Source organism: Pimephales promelas, chromosome 3, assembly GCF_988280905.1.
Source record: "Pimephales promelas chromosome 3, fPimPro1.hap1.1, whole genome shotgun sequence".
NCBI lineage: Eukaryota > Metazoa > Chordata > Actinopteri > Cypriniformes > Leuciscidae > Pimephales > Pimephales promelas.
In genome coordinates this window covers 9,941,519-9,967,043 of record NC_142771.1, presented here as the reverse complement: position 1 = coordinate 9,967,043, position 25,525 = coordinate 9,941,519, and the positions used below count along the sequence as shown (strand labels likewise).

At 38.6% G+C, this 25,525-nt stretch overlaps 1 protein-coding gene and 1 long non-coding RNA gene across 4 annotated transcripts; one reads left to right on the top strand and one right to left on the bottom strand.

The window, feature by feature from the left end:
* Positions 1-1,375: 1,375 nt before the first annotated feature.
* Positions 1,376-24,621, top strand: LOC120490207 (cytochrome P450 2K1-like). 2 transcript variants are annotated; one of them, XM_089128178.1, is made up of 9 exons: positions 1,376-1,793; positions 6,290-6,452; positions 12,258-12,407; positions 15,089-15,249; positions 15,837-16,016; positions 18,528-18,669; positions 18,760-18,941; positions 23,612-23,753; positions 24,103-24,621. In XM_089128178.1, the coding sequence occupies exons 1-9, from the start codon at positions 1,590-1,592 to the stop codon at positions 24,288-24,290; spliced, it is 1,512 nt and encodes a 503-aa protein (XP_088984304.1). In that variant the 5' UTR covers positions 1,376-1,589; the 3' UTR covers positions 24,291-24,621. The 2 variants fall into 2 exon arrangements, with proteins under 2 accessions (XP_088984304.1, XP_088984305.1); XM_089128179.1 differs by lacking the exon at positions 15,837-16,016 and having other exon boundaries at positions 1,377-1,793.
* Positions 7,651-10,022, bottom strand: LOC120486656 (uncharacterized). Of its 2 annotated transcripts, XR_005624225.2 has the most exons (4): positions 9,628-10,022; positions 9,158-9,236; positions 8,547-8,618; positions 7,651-8,437 (listed from the first exon to the last, which is right to left on the bottom strand). It is a non-coding gene; the product is annotated as an uncharacterized LOC120486656 (long non-coding RNA). The 2 variants fall into 2 exon arrangements; XR_016154905.1 differs by having other exon boundaries at positions 9,158-10,022.
* Positions 24,622-25,525: the final 904 nt, after the last annotated feature.

The following is a 25,525-nucleotide window of genomic DNA, read 5'->3' as shown; positions in this document are numbered from 1 at the left end:
GTCTTTGATCTCACAGGTGTCAGACCCACTGCGAGAACCGAGATTTGTCCGGCTTGATTGCGCTTTTTTCACTCCTCCTCTAACTGCAGCCGCCTACTCTCGACTACATTGCAGGCGAGGCGAGGCGAGGCGCATCTCAAACAAGCTTGTTTGAGATGCGCCTCGCCTCGCCTGCAATGTAGTCGAGAGTAGGCGGCTGCTGTGAGGGGAGGAGTGAAAAAAGCGCAATAAAGCCGGACAGATCTAGGTTCTCGCAGTGAATCAGACACCTGTGAGATCAAAGGCAGATATCGCGGGATTAACGGGATTCACGCTCGTGCACGTGTTGCTAATAAACTGGATGTGATTTAAGTTCTGTTGCTTTTATATAAAAATAAATATAATGAACAAGACACCCAAAGTACTTGTTATTTAATTACATTCCAAATATGTGTTTATCAATCTTTTTTTTTTTCTTTAAGACGTGTTTTTATATAGCCTATTGTTTTAACAAAAATGAAATATAACCCATATGGCACTGTCAGAGAGTTTATTCACCCATATGTATACACATAAAACATGATATCAGTTTTAAAATCAAACATTTTAAAAGAGAACAATTCATCTGTTGTTCTTTTATTTTTATTTATTTTACTTTTTTATTAGAATGCAAGTTACAAACATAGCCTACCTACAAGCACCACAATTCGTGAAACAAATAGGCCTATTACACAGCGACAAATAAATAAACATCAGAATAAAATTAATAATAAAATAAATCAAAATAAGCTTAGCTTAAATAGACAGACTTACAAACTTCATCATCTATAAAATGAGAGCTATTTTTCACTTGAACATTTTAGAGTAGGCCTAGGCCTAGTATATTTGAGTTACTGACTATAGCTTTCTTATTTTTAACCCGTTTAAGAGATTCACAATATATAGCCTATCAGTTTCAGTTTGAAAAAATAAATAAATAAATAAATAAAACATGGCCTTGATTTGGAGAATTTAGCTTAATGAATATGGAATTTACCTTCATCATGTTGTTTAAACCAATGAGCATTAAGCTGTGTCGTCAGCAAGTCGTTTCCCATCATGCTTTTGATCAGCGCAGTCGGTGGAGAGCAACTGCGCGCGACTGCAGAATCCGACCCTTCCGCCTTGCGCTCGCGAGAGTTTTTTGACATACGTCGGCATGACATCAGAGCCAGGCGGACCGTTCTCGGACACATTTCTAACCGGCATGCATCTCGCGCTAATCACCGGTGATCGATTCTGCGCAGAATTTGCTCATCTCAAACAAGCCTTATGTCTCGATGCGGCCGTGTCGGCGCATAACATACGTCATAAATAAACTTATCTGATTGGCTTATGGGTAACCAATGATTTTAAACTTCAGAGAAGCGCGCCCTTGCGAGAGAGAAAACACTTCTCTGTCTGTTATGCCATTCTCTAGACCAGTGTTCCCAACCCTGTTCCTGGCGGCTTTCTCCCTTATCAAACACACCTGACTCAACCCATCAGCTCATAACCTCATAACCAGTCCTGCTCTGTAATTGAATCTATAAATTTGCGAGTGCATCAGTTCAGAAGCTTCAGAAGAGAAAATGGCTGTAATCGAGTCACTTCTGCAGTTTCTCAGCACAGGAACATTACTGGGCGCTTTGCTGTTGCTTCTGGTTCTGTATTTGCTTTCCTCTGGATCCAGATCTCAGAAAGAGGGGAAAGAGCCTCCGGGACCCAAACCTCTGCCGCTGCTGGGGAACCTGCTGACCCTTGACCTCGAGAGACCATTTGACACCTTTTTTGAGGTGGGAACTTGATATGTTTAAAATGAATAATGGTCTAACATTTTAAAGGAACACTCCAACTTGTTGGGACTTTAGCCTATTCACCATATCCCCCAGAGTTAGATAAGTCCATACATACCTTTTTTATCTCCGTGCGTGCTATAAGTCTGTTTGATGCACCCACCGCTAGCCTTGCTTAGCACAAAGACTGGATGTGAATGGTTGCAGCTTTCATACTAATCCAAATGAGTGACAAAATAACGCAAACGTTTTCCTATTTACATGTTGTGATTTGTATAGTCACATAATGTACAAATAACAAAGTCAAATGAGACACAGACATCCTTTAACCGTATAAAACCTGGGAACTATTCTGAAGGCGAAGCACTACTTTGGCGGAGTGATAACCGCATCACCGGAGACACGCCGTGGTGGAGCGGAGAGTTCGCTCAGTGTTTGGGTAACAGTCAGCAATTTATTAATAGTAAAAGCGTAGTTTACAGTCATGGGTTTTCGCTCTATTGTAAATAGCTGCGACAGTAAACAGGGGACGTAACCACAGAATTCCAACTAAAAACGCTGACTGGATGAAGAAATGGCTAACTTACTCTGGATATTGATCCAAACACACCTAGATTATCAAGGGACATTATGTTTGCTCGGTACATTTCAATGAGGACGATTATTTTGAAAAAATGGAATTTGCCACACGCATCATAATGTGCTGAAGGATACGGCCATCCCATCTATAGCACAGACAGGACAAGTGGATCACCTGCGGCTGAGGTAAGTGTTCCGTTATGTTTTTAGATGACCTACTGTAACAGTGCCATTAGCCAGATCTAATGTAACGTTAGTGACACTATTATATGATTAGGGTATGAATATGTTTTTATCTTGATGCGGCGCGGGCGCGCTTGGAAAAAAACGAGCGCGTTGAACTTTGCACCCTGCGCGCCTAGCCTAAATTAAAAAAAATAACCATGGAAATAACGAACTTGAACGTGCAAAAGGGTACGATAGGCTGTTGTTCAGGCTGAGTTTATTGTGCAAAAACAATTTGTGCTATTACTTTCCCCTTATTCTATCCTACACAGCAAATTTTGGTTTTTGGAATAAACTCCCTGTTAGTTAAAATCAACTCAATCTGAGTGTACATGTGAGACCATCAATTAGACTCCAGCGCAGAGTTAAAATAACTCTGCTCTTGGAGTTGAATTTTTAACACTTTTTTCAGAGTTAAAATGGAGTTAAAATACTAATCCTACAGAGAGTAAATGTAACTCTAAAATTAATTATATGAACTCATTACCAGTGTTACCAGTTTAGTTTAACACTTCTTAGAGTTAACATTTAACACAATATAATGTTTTGTGTGAAAATTACTACACTGGACACCATACTCTTGATTTACTGCCTTTATTTGAGCAAATCCATTTGGTTCAGACTTGAGGAGGAGTAACCTTCAACCGCTTGTTGCAGGACAGTCGTCTGAAGATCACAAAAACAACAGCATGAGGCATAATATAATCTAGCACCAATTCATTGAGAATGCAAAAATATATAAGCTGAAAATCACGCACTGGGTCACCACTAATATAGCCTAACGTTACATAGCTGTTACAATTCAATTGCCTGTAATGCATTGATGCATGAATTTCACGGCTAAACACTCATTTTCAGAAACACGGTGAATGGAAAGACGGTTAGCTAATGTTAACTCATTTACATTGACAAAAAACCCACGCAAATAGCCATTTCAAAATTTGAAACAAGTAATTTAAACATGCGTTCAACAGCAAGTTTGTCATGGTCGTTGACGTTAATTAGTAAACAAACTAGCCTGTAACGTAACAGCTACGCGATGACCAAACGTGTTTGTCAAAAAATATATTTTTTAAATAGTTTTATATAAGTTACACTTTTACCTCACGACGAAGCGTAAGTCCATTATTCATTTGTGCAGCGGCAGGGTCGTGTCGTGGCGCACTTCTCAAAAATAACTCCAGGTGTAGTGTTAAAACATGCTCCTGAACACCAATGAATGAACTCCACAATACAACACAGCCGGGGAGTATCCAATAACACAAACCGTAGTCAAGAGTTAAAAAAAATAACTCCAAAAAATTAACTCTTTCACACTTTTTTGCCTAACTCCTGAAATTTGCTGTGTATAGTAATGCAATTATAGCTACTGCATATTATATGCTGTTGAATACATTTGGTTCAGCTAATAAATTACATTTAAAATATATTGATTCCTGTAATAATAATTGTTTATTCATGTTCTGTGATATTTATAAATCTGGATGCGTTTTTGGTTGGAATTCAATGAAACATAGTACTATAGGGTTAATTGTGCCGATAGACGATATCGTGTATCGACGATAGTCTGACATATTATTTGACATTTTTTATTAAAGAGGAATAGCCCCTTGAGATGAGCCATCTCGTTTTCGAGGGGGTCCTCGATTCTAGATTCAAATAAAACAAAAAAACTGACCTTACAGCAGCTTGAATTTAACATAACAAATAGCAAAAAGCCAAAAAACAAAAACAAAAAACAAATACACAAGAAAAACAAACAAAAAAACAAAAAAAAAAACAAAAAAAATGCTATGCAGTAGTGCTATACAGCTAAATATATAAACCAAAACAAAACAAGACAGTCATTCATGCAAGACTCCCAAAAGGTGACACACTCCTCCCTAAACAGAGTAAACCATATCATTTCATTTGTACCAAGACAACATCAAAATACAGACAAAAACTATATATGTACCATGCCAAGAGAAAAAAAAAAAAAAATATCGCCGATGGCAGATGCCTTTGACGATATCAATAATGATAATTGGCTCGTTTTACCATAATGTATTAAATTATTATTATTAGGCCTATTATTATTATTATAAAGCTAGTATTGTTATTAAATGAATAACAATTGCAACAACACACGCACTAATGAGGACTCCTCTAAGAGAATGTTTTTAAAACAGACTAAAAAACATCCCACATCAAAATTTAATTGCAAGGTGATCCATTCACAAATTATCAAGTGCTCGTTTTAACAGACGCAAAATTAAATTTCCTACAGATCCAAGATGAAAACGGCATCGTTGTTCGTCAGTATTTGTTTCCGTAACACATTAACAAAACGTTTAATGACACTAACACTAAAAACAATACAATTACTAAATAGTATTAATAATAATATCACTAAAATAGTATTATAGTTACCGTTATCATCGTCGTCTCTGAGGGAACGCGGCGTTAATGCAGATGCCGAAAGCAGTCAGTTTTTACTTTCACTTTCAGAGATTGAGCGCGTTTACATGCGACGACGTTCTTAACCTGATTATGTTGAATAAACTTGACAATGCATGTGGTCATGTAAACGTTTCCTTTATCAGAGTCAAGTCATAACTATAAGTATAAACCGATCGACTCAGCTAGACGTTTGGCCCTTGCTCTTGTTTCTACCGGCATTTAAAACACATTAACCCGCGTACTTCGTGCTTACTGAAGTGCGCATGTGCGCGGAGAGCGCACTGGTAGGGGGGCACATATCGTAAACTCCGACTTTTTCTGACCCAAGAAATTTTTAAAACGTGTTTTCATCTCGTGCAGAAATAGACCCTAGTCAAAATGCTGCATGTACGTTAACGTCATGAGAATAGGCTAATGTGTCCGTAAATTTCCCGTTGACAAACAAAAGGATTAGGATCTCTTTTTTTTACCTCACTATACCAGGAAATAACCTGATCCTATTAATAAACACTCCACCTTTGCTAGCAAAATAGAAAAAAGATTCTCGTATATAAAACGAAGTAGGCTAATAAAACAAGCAAATTAATGAGTTGAGTAGGCTAAATAATCAAGTTAATAATCAAATAAGTTAGCCCCGCCCCCTCACGATAATATCGTGTTTCGCCGATCTCACAGGCTGACGATAGGACGATATGAAAATGGAGCATATCGCCCAACACTACTGTATTACCTGGTCTCCCCTGTTTATTGTCACAGCTCATACAATACAGCAAACACCCATGATAAACTATGCTTTTCTAACGTTAGTAATTGCTGACTCTTTACTCCAACACTGAGCGAACTCTCTGCTCCTCGTCATGGTGCGTCTCAGGTGATGGTTATCACTCTGCCCAAGTAGCAGTGCTTCGCCTTCAGAAAATATAGTATTTATACGGTTAAAAGATGTCTGTGTCTCATATGGCCTTGATATTTGTACAGTCTGTGACTATACAAACCACAACATGTAGAAAAACGTTTGCGTTATTTTGTCACTCATTTGGATTAGTATGAAAGCTGCAACCATTCACATCCAGTCTTTGTGCTAAGCTAGGCTAGCGGTGGGTGCGTCAAACAGACTTATAGCACGCACGAAGATGAAAAAGGTATGGACTTATCTAACTCTGGGGGATATGGTGAATAGGCTAAAGTCCCAAAACGTTGGAGTGTTCCTTTAAGATTTGTCTGTAAATGTATTTCTCTGTGTCCTCCAGCTGTCCAAAACCTACGGAAACATATTCCAAGTGTGTTTGGGTCCCAGAAAATTTGTTGTTTTAGTTGGGTACAAAACTGTCAAAGATGCTCTCGTGAACCATGCAGAAGAGTTCGGCGACAGAAAAACTGAACTTGGTTTCAGGATAATGCATGGCGAACATGGTAGGATTCTTTGTTGTTGGTTTTTTTTTTTCTCAACTCAACAGAAACGTAATGTACAGAACAAACTGTAAATGTTGAAAAACAAACATGTTGCAAATCCTTTCAGTTCCTCGTGGCATCTCAAGACTAATGCAACTATGTCATATATATTTTTAAGAAACATATAGCTGCATTTATCAATATACTGTAAAATCGAATTAGTTAAACTTACTTAAAAAAGCATGCAAACTGATTGCCTTAAAAAAAACTGAAATGGGAATAGAAGTGTGTACTGACAAATTTACATTTGCATTTTGAGTACCCAGAAAATCGCTATATAAATGTAACAAATTATTATACTTTAAAAAAAATCATTATTGTTACAATTAATACAAATAAATAACATTTCATTGTTTCCATTGTTTTGTTATGCATGCGGAATGTTGAAGTCTTTGTGTGACTCAAGAATTGTCAATTGCAAGATATTTTCACAAATATCAACCCAATTAAAAGTTTCACAAGTGTTAGCAATAAAATTGTAAAAGATCATTAATCAACAGGAAAAATAAAGTTAATGATTTATTTAGAAGTTTGGTAACCTTTTAAAGGCAATCAGTAAAATAGCTGAGATTTCTTGTTGCATCAATGGGAAGAGAATCACATTAGCCGCGTTTCCACTGCCGGGCTAGGGCTGGGCCAGAGCTAACAGCGAGCCGGGCCAATAATATCTGTCTGCAGAGCCGCAGAGCCGCAGTTTCACCCCAGCAGTTTTACCCCAGCAGTTTTACCCCGCGCATGCGCAGTTTCACCACAACAGTTTTAAGCAGTTTTATCCGCGCATTCGTAGTTTCAATATAGCAGTTTTACCCGCGCATATTTTTCAGTATTAAAACGATCTAATGGTTATTTTTACCAATTATTTTTGCTTATTAGTCTGCAGAGCCACAGTTTCACCCCGCACATGCGCAGTTTCACCTCAACAGTTTTACCCGTGCAGGTTCCTTTACTGAAATAAAACAGTGCTTGTATCAGGAGCACATTAATCTTTTACGTTTTTCCTCCAAAAAAAGAAATAGCCTGGCCTATATATATTTACACACTTAATTAATACCTGGTATAACACAAACTTCTGATTAGACATTCAAAGGCGAACTATATCCATATATGTCTAATTATTCTTAAATTAATTAAATCTGCCTGATGAAACAAATGACTTGAACACAAATTATTAACAATAATTTCAAATATTTTATTAATTTTGGAGACATTACCAAGAATACAATTATATTTCAATTCAATTACCAGAGAGACATACTGATACAGACAGACAGGCATACGATTCAGACAGACAGGCACACTGATACACATACACAGTGATACAGACATACTGATACACAGCCATACATACTGATACAGACAGACAAACTAATATACATACACAGACATACTGATACAGACAGACAAACTAATATACATACACAGACAAACTAATATACATACACAGACATACTGATACAGACAGACAAACATACTGATACAGACAGACAAATATACTGATATACAGACAGAAAGGCATACTGACATACATACACAGACACACTGATACAGACAGACAGACATATTGATACAGACAGACCATCTAATATACATACACAGACATACTGCTACAGACAGACAGACAGCAAGTCTGTCACCAATTAGAAAATAAATAATAATAATTAAATGTCAGGGTTTTAAAATGATGACACTCTTAACATTTTTCTTTGTCCTGAACCTCAGACATGAAAAAGGGCATGACCTCTCTATTTTTAAATGTAAAATAGAATGGGGCTCTTAATTCATCATCCTCATCCAAAGTTGTGGCACAATGTGAATGTAGTGGAGAAAGGGCTTTCTTCCTCCTCCATGCTGTCAATGCGTGGTGGCAAGTACTTGATCTTCATCAGCGGGTGATTGTCCTTCAACCATTCCACACCTTTCCTGATGCTGCTCATCATATTGGCATTCTTTATAAAAAAAAATTTGAAAATTAACAGCAATCAACAATTTTATAGTATTTTCAGATAAATAAAATGTCTAAATATATTATATACATTGCATAACTCTACAAAATACCTCAAGATTGTGTGGTGTCGTGTCCCCCTCCAGCGCTCCTACTCCATACTCAATTTCTCCTGGTCCATTCATCTGTTGTAGAAGAGCACAGAGTGATGTAATGTATTTCAATTGTCCACTACAAAATGTTTCATTTAATAAAATGTATAATTTCATGCATATGCAATGCAGAACCAAACTAAGATTTGAGTTACTTCGAATTTGCACGAGAGAATTCAGCTATTTGAATCAATCCATTTTACAAAAACAAACAAAAATAACAAAGGTCAATGTCCCTGCCCTAATACAGGATGTCCACCAGTTAAGACTTTTAAGCCCTTTTTAATACCGCATTATAAAACTACAACATTACATTTAGCAAGAACATATATTTAAAGTAGTGCATGCCTGTAATGATCAGACTAGCTCTAGACCATTTGGCTTGGGGCACATGTGTGTTCACAGGGGTCTTTTAGGGTCTTTCAAGGATCAACCCTGCAACAATGGGACTTGGTGTGTTTTAAGAACCCAACTGATATCTGTGTCCCCTGAAAGTCTAAGTATAGAATATTGTCGACTGACAATAGGATAGGTAAATAAATAAACAAAATACTTTGACAACAAAAGCTCACTTCACTGTCAGTGAGGCAAGATCCAACCGCCATGTGCAATCCAACCGCCTCAGCCCAATCTGCAAGCCACCTTCCATGTCTGACAAAATACAAAAAGACAACAATGAGAACAAAGTTGTGCAGAATACTGAGTCCTGAGCAAGGACTGTCCCTAAAGTTAGTTTACTAAAAGTCACTCTGGATAATAGTGTCTGCTAAATGACAAATAATAATAACTAAACCCTAGAAACAAAATTCTCCATTAGGAGAAGGCACCACTTATTGTGTCATGAATGTCATGCTGAGAAAAAAGCAATACTTCCATGAATACTATTAACAACAATAATATTAATATAACGTAGAAATAAGACTTACAGCAGTGAAATCAACGGGTTCATTCAAGATGTGTAGGGCATACTGAAACATTCATTTTACAATATATTTTTGATATAACAGAGTGGAGACAGACTGATAAAAGTCCAATAACTTACCATAATCATGAAGACCCGACAGGATGTCATATCGAGTTGATGGGAGATATGCTGAAATGGCAAATTGCATTTCGAAAAACAAAGAAATCAATCAGGACGTTAAAGTGTTCCGAAAACAAGACAACAAAATACCCTAACTTTTTGTTTTTTTCATTTTGATCCAACGGCCTGGTGCTGCTGTTATAGCAAGTTTCCTGCGACATGAATATATGTTAAATAAAAGAATGATTTGTCCAACAGCACTGCTGAACTGACTGCAGTGAAGACAATTTAATAACTTATTCAAAACGAGCGGATAAAACTGCTATAGTGAAACTGCGCATGCGCGGGGTAAAACTGCTGGGGTGAAACTGCAGGGGTAAAACTGCGGCTCTGCGGCTCTGCAGTCAGACCCTTCTCAGCCGGGCCGAGCTAGTGGCCTCGGGCCTCAAGCACCGGGCTTGCGTTTCCACTGCCGGGCCAGTAGCCCCACAGCGCTGCCCCAGACCCCACCCCTAACACGCCTTTCTGGATCAAACGTCATAAAACCCAACCCATTTCAGCGGGTAATGAATTCATTTATTTTTTAAATTAGGAAGATAGCATGTATATTATTAACTCACCTGCCGTAGTGGCTGCAATAGTGTCCCGAGACCAGTACAGGCGATTCTCCATTTCAAGCAGCGATTTTTTGCGCGATATAACAGGCTGCGGAACCGCAGCCTGTTAACAAATAACAAACGCCGCAACCTCGAGATACAGAGTTAAATTTTTTAACACCTTTAATAACTGATTGGACCCCATTTGAAACGAAATTAATTTATAGAAATAAAACGCAGCAAGTACGGAGCAGTTAAAGCCGCATTTCCATCACCCTTCAAACTGAAATTGCCAATTGAAAATAAGCAAAACGTCCATTTCACAAAAACTCCGTGTCTGCAAATAATAATAATAACCATCATCATCATTATTGTAACATTTTATTAGGCTGCATATGTAGAAGACGCCTTTATCCAAAAAAGGAACAGAGCACAAATAAACACAATATTTTTGATGCATATCAGCGCATATCCGTGTGTGGAGCACGCACTGATGGCTGCGAGACGCCCATGTGAACACTTGCAGTTTCATTGCATTTCTTTTAGTGGAAACAACTTAAAATACTCTTTCATTTCTGGTCATACAGAAAATAATAATACATTATTCGCAAATACATTTATTTGCGTAAACTCACAATAACAAGAAAACGTTGTGCTTTAACAATTAATCAAGGCGCGCTTCATGATCTCCGTGAACTGAAGCGCGAGACCTGTAACAGCCACCGCATTCGAATTTGTTCGTTTTAAATTGGACATTTAAAGCTTTAGTCTTGTAGATTAAAGCTTTAAATGTCCAATTTAAAACGAACAAATTCGAATCGAAAGCCAATATCTTTCTGACTATGTAATTATGTAGCTAATTAATTTCTCTCTAAATGTGCATCCGGAGATGGAGATATGTTTTTAGACGAAAATCATTTAGAGAACAATAGTTTATTAATAAACAATTAATGCCTCGTTATTTTATATTATTTTATTATCAGACACATTTATTATAGCCTATAAATCACCTATAATCCCCTTTCTGTATAGGCTGTGGTTACTGCTCTTCTCATTCAGCACTGCAGGGAAAATATCATTTCCAGGTTCTAATTTGGCCTCAGAAAACCAGTAAACTATATATATTTTTTCATATTAATTTGTCAAATATTTTAAATGTTTAAGGGGCAAAAAATCAAACAAATATCTGAAAATTCGTCGATATGTAGGCTAGCCTATAGGCTATATAGCCTATATATGTTTGCGCAGCATTTGGCATAGGCCTACAGTTCAAATTAAAATGTTATGCAATTTTAAACGGTTAATCGGTTAAACATGGACACCCCTATGTGCATCTTGCTTCAGATCATAACGTTCCATAACACCGATAAACTCCGCCTTTTATCTTGAGCACGCCTCTAGCCCGAGCTGGCCCCCTCTGGCCCAAGGTATTCGACGGGCCAGAAATCCTGGCCGTTGGCCCTGAGGAAGCCCCGATCAAGCCCCGGAAGTGACAGTGGAAACGCGACTGGCCTTGGCACGCACTAGCACGGCCCGGCCCTGGCCCGGTAGTGGAAACGCGGCTAATAATATAAATGAAGTTGCAGGGAATTAATAACAACAATGTTCTCTCAAATTTCTCACTTGTATTTACAATTCAATATTCAAGATGACTTTGGTAAATTATTGAGATAACTGCAGAAGTGAGATAATAAGTGAAAAAGCTATTAAGAATTGCCCGCCTCAAAACCATTGTTGCTTGACAAAATGCCACTCAAAGCAATCAATTAATCTTAACATGGGAGTTAAAAAGTCAGTATGTGAATAGTACAGTTTACTAGATTTTTACAATTAAGGTAAGACATTAAGTAAAGTTAACTAAAAAGGGTTGGTTAGAACACCTGTTGAATTTTGCAGTGTAGTCAGTGGTGAAATGACTTATTAACTTATTAACTTGGCATACAGTGAAAGCTAGCTTATTATATGCATTATATAAGTCCCAACGATCTAACGTTAATGTAATCCTTATCTGCTTGTGTTGTTGCTGAGACTGTTTTTGTTTGTGTTGATCAGGAATCATTTTTTCCAATGGAGAGAACTGGAGAGAGATGCGACGCTTCGCTCTCAGCAACCTGCGGGACTTCGGGATGGGCAAGAGAGGAAGTGAAGAGAAAATCATAGAGGAAATTCACTATCTGAAAGAAGAGTTTGATAAGTTTGAAGGTACAAGCTGAAACACATTTATAGACATCTGCAATCGTGCTCTTAGTTTAAAGGGATACTTCACCTCTGGGAAGATGAATGTGTATTTAATATTGGTCATTTATCCACAAGTTTCCTACACCCCATGAGGCCTTGCGTCAAAAGTGGGCGCGACTTCCGGTTCGAAGTAAACAAAGCGCGACTTGACATGCTTGACACTCGTTCATTCAACAGTTGACAGTCATTCAAGTTATAGCGATCCAAACTAGCTAACGATGTGGGAACACAACCTCAACGAAATTCAAAAGGGTGAAATAACAGTACCTTTACCCTCTGCAGTAGTTGATTGGGAGTATTATAACATTATTAATAATCAATACTCACATGGCATGGTGAATTGAAATAAAAAATACACACTTTGTGCTTTGGAGTTTTTTCAAAATTATAAATGAGTGTGCTACTTGAATACATTAACTGGCACATTTGGTATTCTGTCAACACAGGCTTTGATCCTGAGTTTAGGTGTAACGTTAACATCAGTAACGAACAGCCAATCACATGCTGATAGAGTTTATAGAATATTAAGAATTTAAACAAATGTACACAGGAAGATTCGTCATCTTTTGGGAGGTGATGGAAACTACAGTCGTTGGCAGGATCACTCTGATTTCGTTTTCGGCTTATGTTCAAAACAATCACGTTTAAGCCACTGAATTAGTTTAGTCTGGTTCTACATACAACCGCGAACAGCACATGTTGTCCCTGAGCTCCGTAACGACATCTCTCATAAAGATTTGCGTCTTTAAATAGTAAAATAATTCTCAGAAAAACAGCTAGCCTCTTCGCTAACTAACACACAAAAAAACATTGGAATGCTACTTCCTCACCGGAAGTTTTACCCACTTTATTTTTTACAGGAGCGCCCCTCGGAAACTTGTGGATATAGTAGAAATGTGAAATTATTTTTGAAATTGAAGCATTGTAGACTGAGAAAAGGCAGAAAATGTATTTTTTATTCATGTGGCTGAAAGACGACAACTCCTAGAATGTACTTTCTTTGCTGCCCTTACGAGGCCATCCCAAACCACGCCTACTGGCTACAGGCGTCAGAATCCAAAAAATGGATACAACTAGGCTTGCTTTGATACATCGTGAGTTACTTGATAAATTTCCATCGAAATGGTGCTAAATTGCATTGTACTGGGATGTACTAGCCTAATGTATATAACACAACTTAGACTTTCACATTAAAAATATGATGCAGGGCAGGACCATGTCAACAGAGTAGCTTAGTAGCTCTGCTTATGAACTGTTTTCCTCCAATTGAAATCACTATTTCTCTAAGCTAATACATTATCTAGGCTAATCCATACTCTACTAACACTAAATGTTTATAAAAAGAACCACAACCTATGTGAGTTATAACTTTTAATTAAAAAATAATTAATATCAACACTTTTACACTCAAAGCTCTGCGGATTCAGCATTCTCACCAGAAGAAAATGGCATCGCTGTGATTCAAGACAGCAATAGGACTATCTGTTTCCATAGGCGCACAGCGAAAGCACTCACACCGCCAGTCCGCCCCTGCTCAAGTCTGGCTGGGCTCAGGTCTTGCTCCAGCCGCCTCTTGTTCCTCCATCTCCCGCATCTGTTTATCGCTGTATTGCGGCTCGTATATGTAGCCGGGAGATTCTTGCCCGCCCCTGCTCGAGTCTATCTCGCTCCAGCCGCCTCTTGTTCCTCCATCTCCCGCATCTGTTTATCGCTGTATTGCGGCTCGTAGAGGTAGCTGGGAGCATCGATTCTCGCCCGCCCCTGCTCGAGTCTATCTCGCTCCAGCCACCTCTTGTTCCTCTGTCTCCCGCATCTGTTTATCGCTGTATTACGGCTCGTAGAGGTAGCCGGGAGCATCGATTCTCGCCCACCCCTGCTCGAGTCTATCTCGCTCCGGCCGCCTCTTGTTCCTCTGTCTCCCGCATCTGTTTATCGCTGTATTGCGGCTCGTACAGATAGCCGGGAGCATCGATTCTCGCCCACCCCTGCTCGAGTCTATCTCGCTCCGGCCGCCTCTTGTTCCTCTGTCTCCCGCATCTGTTTATCTCTGTATTGTGGCTCGTAGAGGTAGCCGGGAGCATCAGATTCTCGCCCGCCCCAGCTCGAGTCTGGCCTGGTTCAGGTCTCACACCGGCCGCCTCTTGTTCCTCCATCTCCCGCAACTGTTTATCGCTGTATTGCGTATCGCACAGGTAGCCGCGAGCATCAGATTCTCGCAACAGATCTTCGAAATCCCCTTCTGCCATTTCAACTTAAAAACTACTTCCCACCATCGTGATTAGCCTACTATACAAACTTTCTAAACAGACCAAGAGGAGGAAGCCCGTTAGCTTAGCTTCTACAGAAAGATGGCTGACACGATCTTTACAATCTGTGAGTGAGATCCCGCCCCATATGGGCGTGTTGAAAACATGCGGAACGCTGGCTGTAGTCTTTAGCCTCTGGCCCAAATATCCTCCGATGACGCAAAATGACGATTTTTGTGTCATCGGAGGATTTTTTTCCAGACAAAAAATTATTTTTCTTTCATATCAGGGGGATAATTTGAAAATACTACTGGTTTTCTACTGATACTAAGCTTAATGCTAAATCCTGAGGTATCCCTTTAAAAAATCCGTTGAGAGACATTTGTTTTCTCTTCACAGGGAAACCCTTCGACACAACACAGCCTGTGAACTACGCTGTGTCAAACATCATCTCATCTATTGTGTATGGCAGCAGATTTGAATACACAGACCCTCAATTCACAGAAATGGTCAACAGGGCAAATGAAAATGTTCGGGTTTTGGGATCGGCTTCTATGATGGTATGGAAATATGTTTTACTGTATTTTTGGTAACTTATTTTTAATCAGAAAGAAAAAAAAAAAGAAAATTCTATCAGTAATTACTCACCCTCATGTTGTTTCAAACCCGGGGAGGGGGGGGGGGTCAATGTAGCAATTGACAGCAATTTAATCAACACTTTAACAGTCCAGAAAGGTAGGAAAGACATCAATAAAATAGTCCATTTGGCTACAGTGGTTCAATGTTATGAAGCGATGAGAATACATTTTGGCGCCAAAATAAAGACTTTATTCAACAATTTCTTGTCTTTCTTATCAGTCTCCAACACGCGTTCATGAGGGCACCACGACGTATGTGTGACCTTTGCTTGTAAACACAGCCCTGTGTTTCCTGGTCACATGTCAGAACGCTAGCTCCTGCATCATAACTAAACGCATGCACCCCCCGATAGGCATCAGAATTCATCAAAACTATTTGTGTTACGAAGATGAACGAAGATCTTACAGGTTTGGAACGACATGAGTGTGAGTAATTACCGACAGAATTTTCATTTTGGTGGAACTACTAACCCTTTAATATTTTTTTTTTTCTCTGTGTGTACTTGCAGCTTTATAATACATTTCCGTGGTTGGGTCCGTTCATCAACAACAAAAGGATTATTGTAAGAAATGTGTTGAAACAAAGAGCAGAAATGACGAGGTTGTTCACTGAACTGCTGGAGACTCTGAATCCACACGAGCGCAGAGGGTTTGTCGACTCCTTTCTCATCCGCAAACAGAGCGACGAGGTACTGAAATCACCTTGTTCCATAGATATACAGGAGAAAATAAAAAGTAATCATCAGCTTTGACTAATGGCGCTTTTCCACTGCTGGTACGACTCGGTACAACTTAGTATGGTTCGGCGCGGCATGGTTCGGCTCGCTTCACTTTTCCACTGTGCTTTACTACTCGACACGGCTCGGTTCGCTTTAGCTTGATTTGATTTTCAACTGCAGTTAGTACCGCTTCAAAGTGGGTGAGATAATAGTCTGACTGTTATAGTTTATCCGCTCCTCGGCAACCAACGAGAGGAACGTCTGCACTTCGTCCACTGACCACGATTCAGCCATTCATTTTTTGGAAGTTTTCTTTCTTTCTTTTTTCTTCAAGCAAGTCAAACAAGTAGTTTTAAAACAGGTGCTACAGCGGTGGCTGCTACTGGCTATTTAAATCTAGGTTAGCAGGTTAACAGGTTAACATAGACTAAACATGAAAAAAAAACATGACAGAAAAACACCCATAAAGCATGATGCTACCACCCCCATGCTTCACAGTTGGGATGGTGTTCTTGGGATGGTACTCATCATTCTTCCTCCAAACACGGTTAGTGGAATTATGACCAAAAAGTTTTATTTTGGTCTCATCTTACTACAGGACTTTCTCCCATGACTCCTCTGGATCATCCAAATGGTCACTGGCAAACTTAAGACGGGCCTTGACATTTCATTGAGACCCCACATGGTGAAATCTTGCATGGAGCCCCAGTTCGGGGAGATTGACAGTCAAGTTTAGCTTCTTCCATTTTCTAATGATTGCTCCAACAGTGGACCTTTTTTCACCAAGCTGCTTGGCAATTCCCCCATAGCCCTTTCCAGCCTTGTGGAGGTGTACAATTTTGTCTCTAGTGTCTTTGGACAGCTCTTTGGTCTAGGCTATGTTAGTAGTTGGATTCTTACTAATTGTATGGGGTGGACAGGTGTCTTTATGCAGCTTACAACCTCAAACAGGTACATCTAATTTTTGATAATAAATGGAGTGGAGGTGGACATTTTAAAGGCAGACTAACAGGTCTTTGAGGGTCAGAATTATAGCTGATAGACAGGTGTTCAAATACTTATTTGCAGCTAGGGCTGGGCGATATGGCCAAAAAATCATATCTCGATATTTTTTGGTCAAATGGCGATATACGATATACATCTCGGTACTTTCTACGTTTTCTATTTAGATAAAGAAAATCTTTATATTAAAAAAAATATATACATATATATATATATATATATATATATATATATATATATATATATATATATATATACACAGTATATTCACATTCGGCCCAATGATATCCTACAAACAATGTTGATATTGAAGGATATGGAAACAAATATAATATAGGCTATGCAATATATTATGTGCAAAAAGCTTTTGTTTTTATATTGACTAAAAGCTAATCTAAAAATGAAAATAAAAACAAAAACAAAAGCACAAACTAATTATATTAGCCTGCATTTGATTACCCCATTATAATCACTTTCACTTTCATTAAAAATATATACTTGTAGGTTTAAAATTCCACATATGGCACATTTATTTTCTCCAACAACAAATATTTTAGCAATATGTTTATTTTAGTCAGAATTATTGCGTACTACGTAGTACTATTCACGCGCATGCGCGCGCCGGCGCTCGTTCAAGGAAGCATGAATTTTAGCGGAGATTCACTTGCAGAAGCTCGTCCTCTTCTGACATGGACATATTTGTTGTGAAATGGACATATTTGCTTTACTTTCTAACATTTACAGATGGAGAATATGTGAAATGTAAGTTGAGCACTGAGGAAAGCACCACATCTCAAACGCATTAAACAGCGCAAGTATATCTGTCAGTCAGCAACAGTGTCTGTCAGAGCATTTGACAGGGCGGCAAGCTGCCTTAAACTTGTTAACTATATCAAAGTGATTTTGACGCAATTAATATAAGCTTGTGTCATGTTTAGGACAAATTGTACTACGTAGCCTATAGCTACTTTCACTGCAGCAGCTCACACTGCAACCTCCGCTATTTTTCAGATGTGCTCATATCAAACTACTGTATCGATATAAACGGTATTGCCTCATTCCATATCGTTTCAAAAAATATAACGATACATCGTACATATTCGATATATCGCCCAGCCCTATTTGCAGCTGAATCATACAAATAAATAGTTAGAAAAAATCATATATTGTGATTTCTGGATTTTTTATTTTTTTTAGATTATGTCTCACAGTGGACATGCACCTACGTTGACAATTTCAGACCCCTCCATGATTTCTAAGTTGGAGAACTTGCAAAATAGCAGGGTCCTGGTTTCAATCCTTGTTGCATCATACGCCAAAAGTAACAGTTCAGAAAAAAAAAAAACACTTTTCTGTTTGTTTCCTCCAAAGTTTGCATGTCCTATTGGATTTTGGCTCTTAAAGGTTTTTTTTTGATGTTTCAGTTTTCTGATTATTACAAGTTTAATTGAGCATTTTGAATGTATTTTTGCTCGTCAGCAATCCTGTAAGAAGAACTCATACTTTCACGATGAGAATCTAATGGGGACTGTGACAGATCTGTTTATCGCTGGTACTGACACGTCAGCAACGACTCTGCGCTGGGGTTTGATGCTCATGGCCAAATACCCTCATATACAGGGTAAATGACACAGTAATGCCAAGAGTTTTTTTCTTAATGCTGAGTTTAATGGTGTCCATTGGAAAAAACATACATTGCTTTTGTGTGCAGATCGAGTTCATGAGGAGATTGACCGAGTAATCGGTGGACGTCAGCCAGCGGTGGAAGATAGAAAGAAATTATCGTATACAGACGCTGTGATTCATGAAACCCAGAGACTGGCTAATATTATTCCCTTGAGTCTGCATAAAACCAGCTGTGATGTTCACTTCAATGGATACTTCATCAAGAAGGTGTTATAGAAAATATATTTTCTTTGTATATCTTGAAACATATATCTGCTTGAGTGGTTTGTGAAGTTGCAAGATGCATCATCATCTCCTTTGTAAATAGTTCAATAGTGTCCGCTTTGCAAAGAGGTCAATAGGACAGTGCATCAAGAGCAAGACATGTTTGGTTAGGTGTTGTTTCTTAAGTGACATATGTGCTGACTGTGGAGATGCATAGAACTCACGGTACATCTAGGAGGTTGATCTTTTGGGTATATAAACTTTGTAAAAAGGACCAAACCCAAACTTACCCCTTACCCCTTCCCTTCCCCTCTGTTTTGCGTGTGCACGTGAAGGGGTAGGGCTTCTCTTTTGGTTGGTAGAGGAGGGCTAGGGGGAAGGGCCAGATAGCCATTCAAACGAAGGGGTATGTGAAGTGTCACTGCATAGATCAGAAAAAATCTTCTTGTACTTCTTTTGTTGAATTGAATGGAGTTTATTTGACTAAGCCAATACAGATTGCAAATTATTTTAATGATTATTTTGTTAATAAGGTTTCAAATTTTAAAGAGACAGTGAAATACACTGTTGTTTACAACCCAGTTGAGCTAATTGAAAGGTGTATTATGAAAGATAAACTGTGTAGTTTTGAATTTCATCAGGTTAATGTTGTGCAGGTGGAAATGTTGTTGAGATCTTTGACTGTTGGTGGGTCTGCTGGCACGGACAACTTGGATAGTCGGCTGTTGAAGTTATCAGCTGGACATATTTCTAAACCAATCTGTCACATTTTCAACAGATGTTTGATTAGTGGTGTGTGTCCAAATCTTTGGAAGGAGGGTAAGATAATTCCTTTACCCAAAGACACGAAATCAACTTTCTGTGGTCCAAATAGTAGGCCTATCAGCATCTTGCCTATTCTAAGTAAATTATTGGAAAAGATTGTATTCGAGCAAGTGCAAGATTACTTTTCTAACAATAAATTGACTACGATGTTTCAGCATGCTTATAGGTATGGTCATTCCACCTGCACTGCAATGACACAAATGTCGGATAGCTGGCTTACTTCAATTGATAACTCAATGTTCGTGGGTACAGTACTACTAGACTTCAGTGCTGCCTTTGATGTGATTGACCATGAAATTTTGATTTCTAAACTTATTAGTTATGGTTTTAGTTTCTCAGCAATCAAGTGGTTTAAGAGCTATTTGTCGGATTTGTCCCAAAGAGTTTATTTTAATGGTGCATTATCTACAAACCCAATTCCATAAAAGTTGGGACACTGTACAAATTGTGAATAAAAACAGAATGCAATGATGTGGAAGTTTCAAATTTCAATATTATATTTAGAATACAACATAGATGACATATCAAATGTTGAAAGTGAGACATTTTGAATTGCCATGCCAAATATTGACTCCTTTTGGATTTCATGAGAGCTACAAATTCCAAAAAAGTTGGGACAGGTAGCAATAAGAGGCCAGAAAAGTTAAATGTACATATAAGGAACAGCTGGAGGACCAATTTGCAACTTATTAGGTCAATTGGCAACATGATAGGGTATAAAAAGAGCCTCTCAGAGTGGCAGTGTCTCTCAGAAGTCAAGATGGGCAGAGGATCACCAATTCCCCCAATGCTGAGGCAAAAAATAGTGGAGCAATATCAGAAAGGAGTTTCTCAGAGAAAAATTGCAAAGAGTTTGAAGTTATCATCATCAACAGTGCATAATATCATCCAAAGATTCAGAGAATCTGGAACAATCTCTGTGCATAAGGGTCAAGGCCGGAAAACCCATACTGAATGCCCGTGATCTTCGGGCCCTTAGACGGCACTGCATCACACACAGGAATGCTACTGTAATGGAAATCACAACATGGGCTCAAGAATACTTCCAGAAAACATTGTCAGTGAACACAATCCACCGTGCCATTCACCATTGCCGGCTAAAGCTCTATAGGTCAAAAAAGAAGCCATATCTAAACGGGAACCAGAAGCGCAGGCGTTTTCTCTGGCAGGCTCATTTAAAGTGGACTCTAGCAAAGTGGAAAACTGTTCTGTGGTCAGACGAATCAAATTTTGAAGTTCTTTTTGGAAAACTGGGACGCCATGTCCTCTGGACTAAAGAGGACAAGGACAACCCAAGTTGTTATCAGCGCTCAGTTCAGAAGCCTGCATCTCTGATGGTATGGGGTTACATGAGTGCGTGTGGCATGGGCAGCTTACACATCTGGAAAGGCACCATCAATGCTGAAAGGTATATCCAAGTTCTAGAACAACATATGCTCCCATCCAGACATCGTCTCTTTCAGGGAAGACCTTGTATTTTCCAACAAGACAATGCCAAACCACATACTGCATCAATTACAACATCATGGCTGCGTAGAAGAAGGATCCGGGTACTGAAATGGTCAGCCTGCAGTCCAGATCTTTCACCCATAGAAAACATTTGGCGCATCATAAAGAGGAAGATGCAACAAAGAAGACCTAAGACAGTTGAGCAGCTAGAAGCCTTTATTAGACAAGAATGGGACAACATTCCTATTCCTAAACTTGAGCAACTTGTCTCCTCAGTCCCCAGACGTTTGCAGACTGTTATTAAAAGAAGAGGGGATGCCACACAGTGGTAAAAATGGCCTTGTCCCAACTTTTTTGAAATGTGTTGATGCCATGAAATTTAAAATCAACTTATTTTTCCCTTAAAATTATGCATTTTCTCACTTTCAACATTTGATATGTCATCTATGTTGTATTCTAAATATAATATTGAAATTTGAACTCTCAACTTCATTGCATTCTGTTTTTATTCACAATTTGTACAGTGTCCCAACTTTTATGGAATTGGGTTTGTAGTAGCAAGTCCCTGGATTGTGGTGTTCCTCAAGGAAGTTGTCTCGGACCTTTGTTATTTTCAATTTTTACAAATGATATGCCGTATATACTCAATAAGGCTACATTGACTATGTTTGCTGATGATTCTACTCTTTATTATGCTGCCCCTACATGTTCTGAGCTTAATCAGGTTCTGTCTAGCGAGATTAGCAAATTGTATAATTGGATCAAAACAAATAAACTTGTTCTAAATATTTCAAAAACTGCGAGTATAATATTCGGTTCTAAGCATAGATTAGCTGATAATCCTAAAATTGAAATACAAGTAAATGGTCAAAATGTACAGCAAGTAAAAAAGGTGAAGCTTTTGGGACTTTGGCTCGATTCCACATTGTCATGGTCGGATCACATCAACAAAGTTGTTGTTAAAATGGGTAGAGCTGTTGCAGTAATGCGTAAATGTGCACAGTTTTTAAACTTACAGTTGCTTAGTCGTGTTGCTTGTACATTGGTTTTGTGTCATTTGGATTACTGTTCTGCTGTATGGTCGGCAGCTTCAAGCAGTCATATAAAAAAATTACAAGTGGCGCAAAATAAGGCTGCAAGACTGGTTCTTGGGTTGTTCTTCGAGAACTATAGTGTGGCAGAGATGCATGAACGTCTTGCTTGGCTGGTGGTGAAGGATAGACTATCTGTTAATATGTTAGTATATTTTCACAGAATTATTAACACTCGGATTCCTTCATTTCTTTATGATAAAATAATGTATTGTTCTGATATACATTCACATTACACAAGAGGGGTAAATAGCCGACAGATTTCTTTACCCCTACCTAAATCTGACCATATGAAGAGGACTGTGTTTTATAGGTCAATTGTATTTTGGATCTTCCAGTTGGGGTTCGTGAAATCAAGGGAAAGACTGGCTTTAAAAAAAAGACTTAGACTGCATTTGTTTTCACTATTATAATATTGTTTGGATTGGTTGAGTGAGTTGTATTATGTGTTATGTTGTTATCTTGTTATTTTTTACCTTAATTAGTACTTTTTGTATTGTTACTTTTGCTTGTGTTTTTTTATTATTCAAATCTGTACGTTTATTTTATTTGTGAGTAATTGAGATTGTAATTATTGCCTTTTGATATATTGTTTGGACCCCAGAAAGCGTCAGCTAATGGGGATCCTTTTAAATAAACAAATAAATATTTACGGTCAGTTTCTTCAAAGAAACGTTTGTAAAAAACCCCCGCTAAAATCACTATAGTTTGCTAACGTAAATCCCACAACATATTTCCATGTCTAATGACTGGTGAATATAATTGCGGAAGGGAATTGGCTTATATTTTACCGTACATCTGCTATGAACGCATTGTTTTCTTGTGGTTATATGTGAACTCGATATAAACGAACAGTGCTTAGTTTTGTAACATGATCAGATCAACCAGTCTTGTATGGTCTTTATCAAACAGGGACACCTGAGGAAACCCAACGTTTCCTTGACCTCATCCTCCAGCAAACTTAGGCGTAGTTTTCTGCAAACTCCGTTGGTTTCCGCAAACTTTACAAGACAAATTTAAAAACATAGCTGTAGCCCAAGCAACTGAGATGACTGAAGCTGTCGACGGCAACTTGGAAGTTTGTGATAAACATCGGCGCATCTCCTGTGACGTAGGCACTAGCTAGTGGTGTCCCATTTCTCAGGGGAATATTTTTACCCCTACGCCTTGCCACTCTGTTACAAGGGGAAGGCGAAGTGTTGGGGGTAGATGATGGGGTAAGGGGTAGAATTGGGATTGGGCCTAAATATGTAGGCCTAGTAACGAGAACATGTGCATCTTGAACATTTTCTTTTCTCCATTTTCTAGGGTACCACTGTAGTTCCTCTGCTGACGTCTGTTTTGAAGGATCCAAGCGAATGGGAGAAACCGAACAGCTTTTACCCAGAACACTTCCTAGATGAGAAGGGCCAGTTTGTCAAGAGAGATGCTTTCATGCCCTTTTCTGCAGGTATATGATCAACTCTAAACACCCAGAGTTTTGAAGAAAAAAAGTCTTTTACTTTCTTTCTTACTTTCTTTCTTACTCTCTCTCTCTCTCTCTCTCTCTCTCATTCTATCTCTCTCTCCCCCCCTCCCTCTCTTTCTCTCTTTGTGGGTTTGTGTCTTCAAGGATCAGAGCAGATTTTGTTTATTTTAAATTGACAAAAAATCTGGTCAGTTTTTGGGAATCATGGGGGTTAAGAGTATTGTGCACTGTGGATCATGAGGAAAACCTAATTCTAAATTTTTAAAAACAGATGGGTTTTTGATGGGTCTCTCTCTCTCTCTCTCTCTCTCACTCTCACTCTCTCACTCAGGCCCAAGGGTTTGTTTGGGAGAGAGTTTAGCCAGGATGGAGCTCTTCCTGTTCTTCACTTCTCTCCTTCAGAGCTACCGCTTCACAACTCCACCTGGAGTGTCTGGAGATGATCTGGATCTCAAAGGAATAGTCGGAATCACATTGAATCCGTCCCCACACAAGCTGTGTGCGATCAGACACTCCTGATACTGGAACAGAAACATCACATCTGACCTCAGTTTAATTAAGACCTGACATGAGTTAACTTGTTCTGTAAATGTAAATGTATGTAAAAGCTCTGCCATCATGTTGCTTTTTACATTTTTCTAAAAATGTTTCATTTACTGAATGAATCTATTTCTTTCGTTCTCCATAAATTAATGAGAACATTTCATGTAATTGAAAGGGTCCCACTTATTCATCAATCTAGTTGGAATTCAGTCAACAACTGGCAATGTAATAAAATAATGAATGAACAAATCAAACAATATACAGTTGTTTCTTCCCTGTGATGTATTGTCCAAATTATTATTTTGGACAGACAAATGAAACCCTCCTTTCAATTAAATTAAATGTTTTCATTAATGTATTGAGAACGAAACGAAAGTAATAGATTCGTTCAGTGTATACATAATCACTACTTTAGTCATTTCACACGCGTTTTATAGGCTAGATTATTAATCCTGGCGCGTTCAAGATCGCGAGTCAGCATTGTCAACTTCATGTTTTCAGCCGACACATTGACACACTTGATACACTTGTTTATTAATAAACAATTAAAACATCTTCTTGCTATATTTTACATAGCCTATTCATAATCTTTTGCCGGTTCTTTGTGACAGCTTTAAGGTGCTTTATTGGCAGTGATTACACGCGTCACCACCGCATCACCGCAATAGGCCAGTTTAGTAAACAGAATTAGATGGCTAATTCTTACACTTATAAAAGGCAATTCAATGCGGACGTAATCCCTCAGATTGAGTAGCTATAAACACCAACCTTCGTGCGCAGTGGCTGCACAAAATAGTGTTGTGGAAATGATTCTCTGTTATTCGAAAAGATAGGAGGAAGAAGACAAGTGGAAACCTTTTCAAAAGTCAAAGTATCAAAAGTTTATTTTCTTGCAAGAAAACAAGTCCAATCGTTGCCGTTCAACATACAGAACAGTGTCTACATGTGAAGGCGAAGGCTAGTCCTTCTCATCATCCTTATATACCTGAAAACCCAGGAAACCATGCAGGCTATGTCTGGTTTTGCTACCGATTGTCTCTTACACCCTCTAGCAAGGAAACATGTTTGCGCTGCTCTTGACTATTCTTGTAGACCGTATTTTTAATTTGGACAGCACAATGACGTTTGTGTTAAGTTTCCTATGTTCAAATACAGCTTCACACCTCAATTTATCTCTTGGTTACAAGTTATGTTCGACCTCACACCTTTCT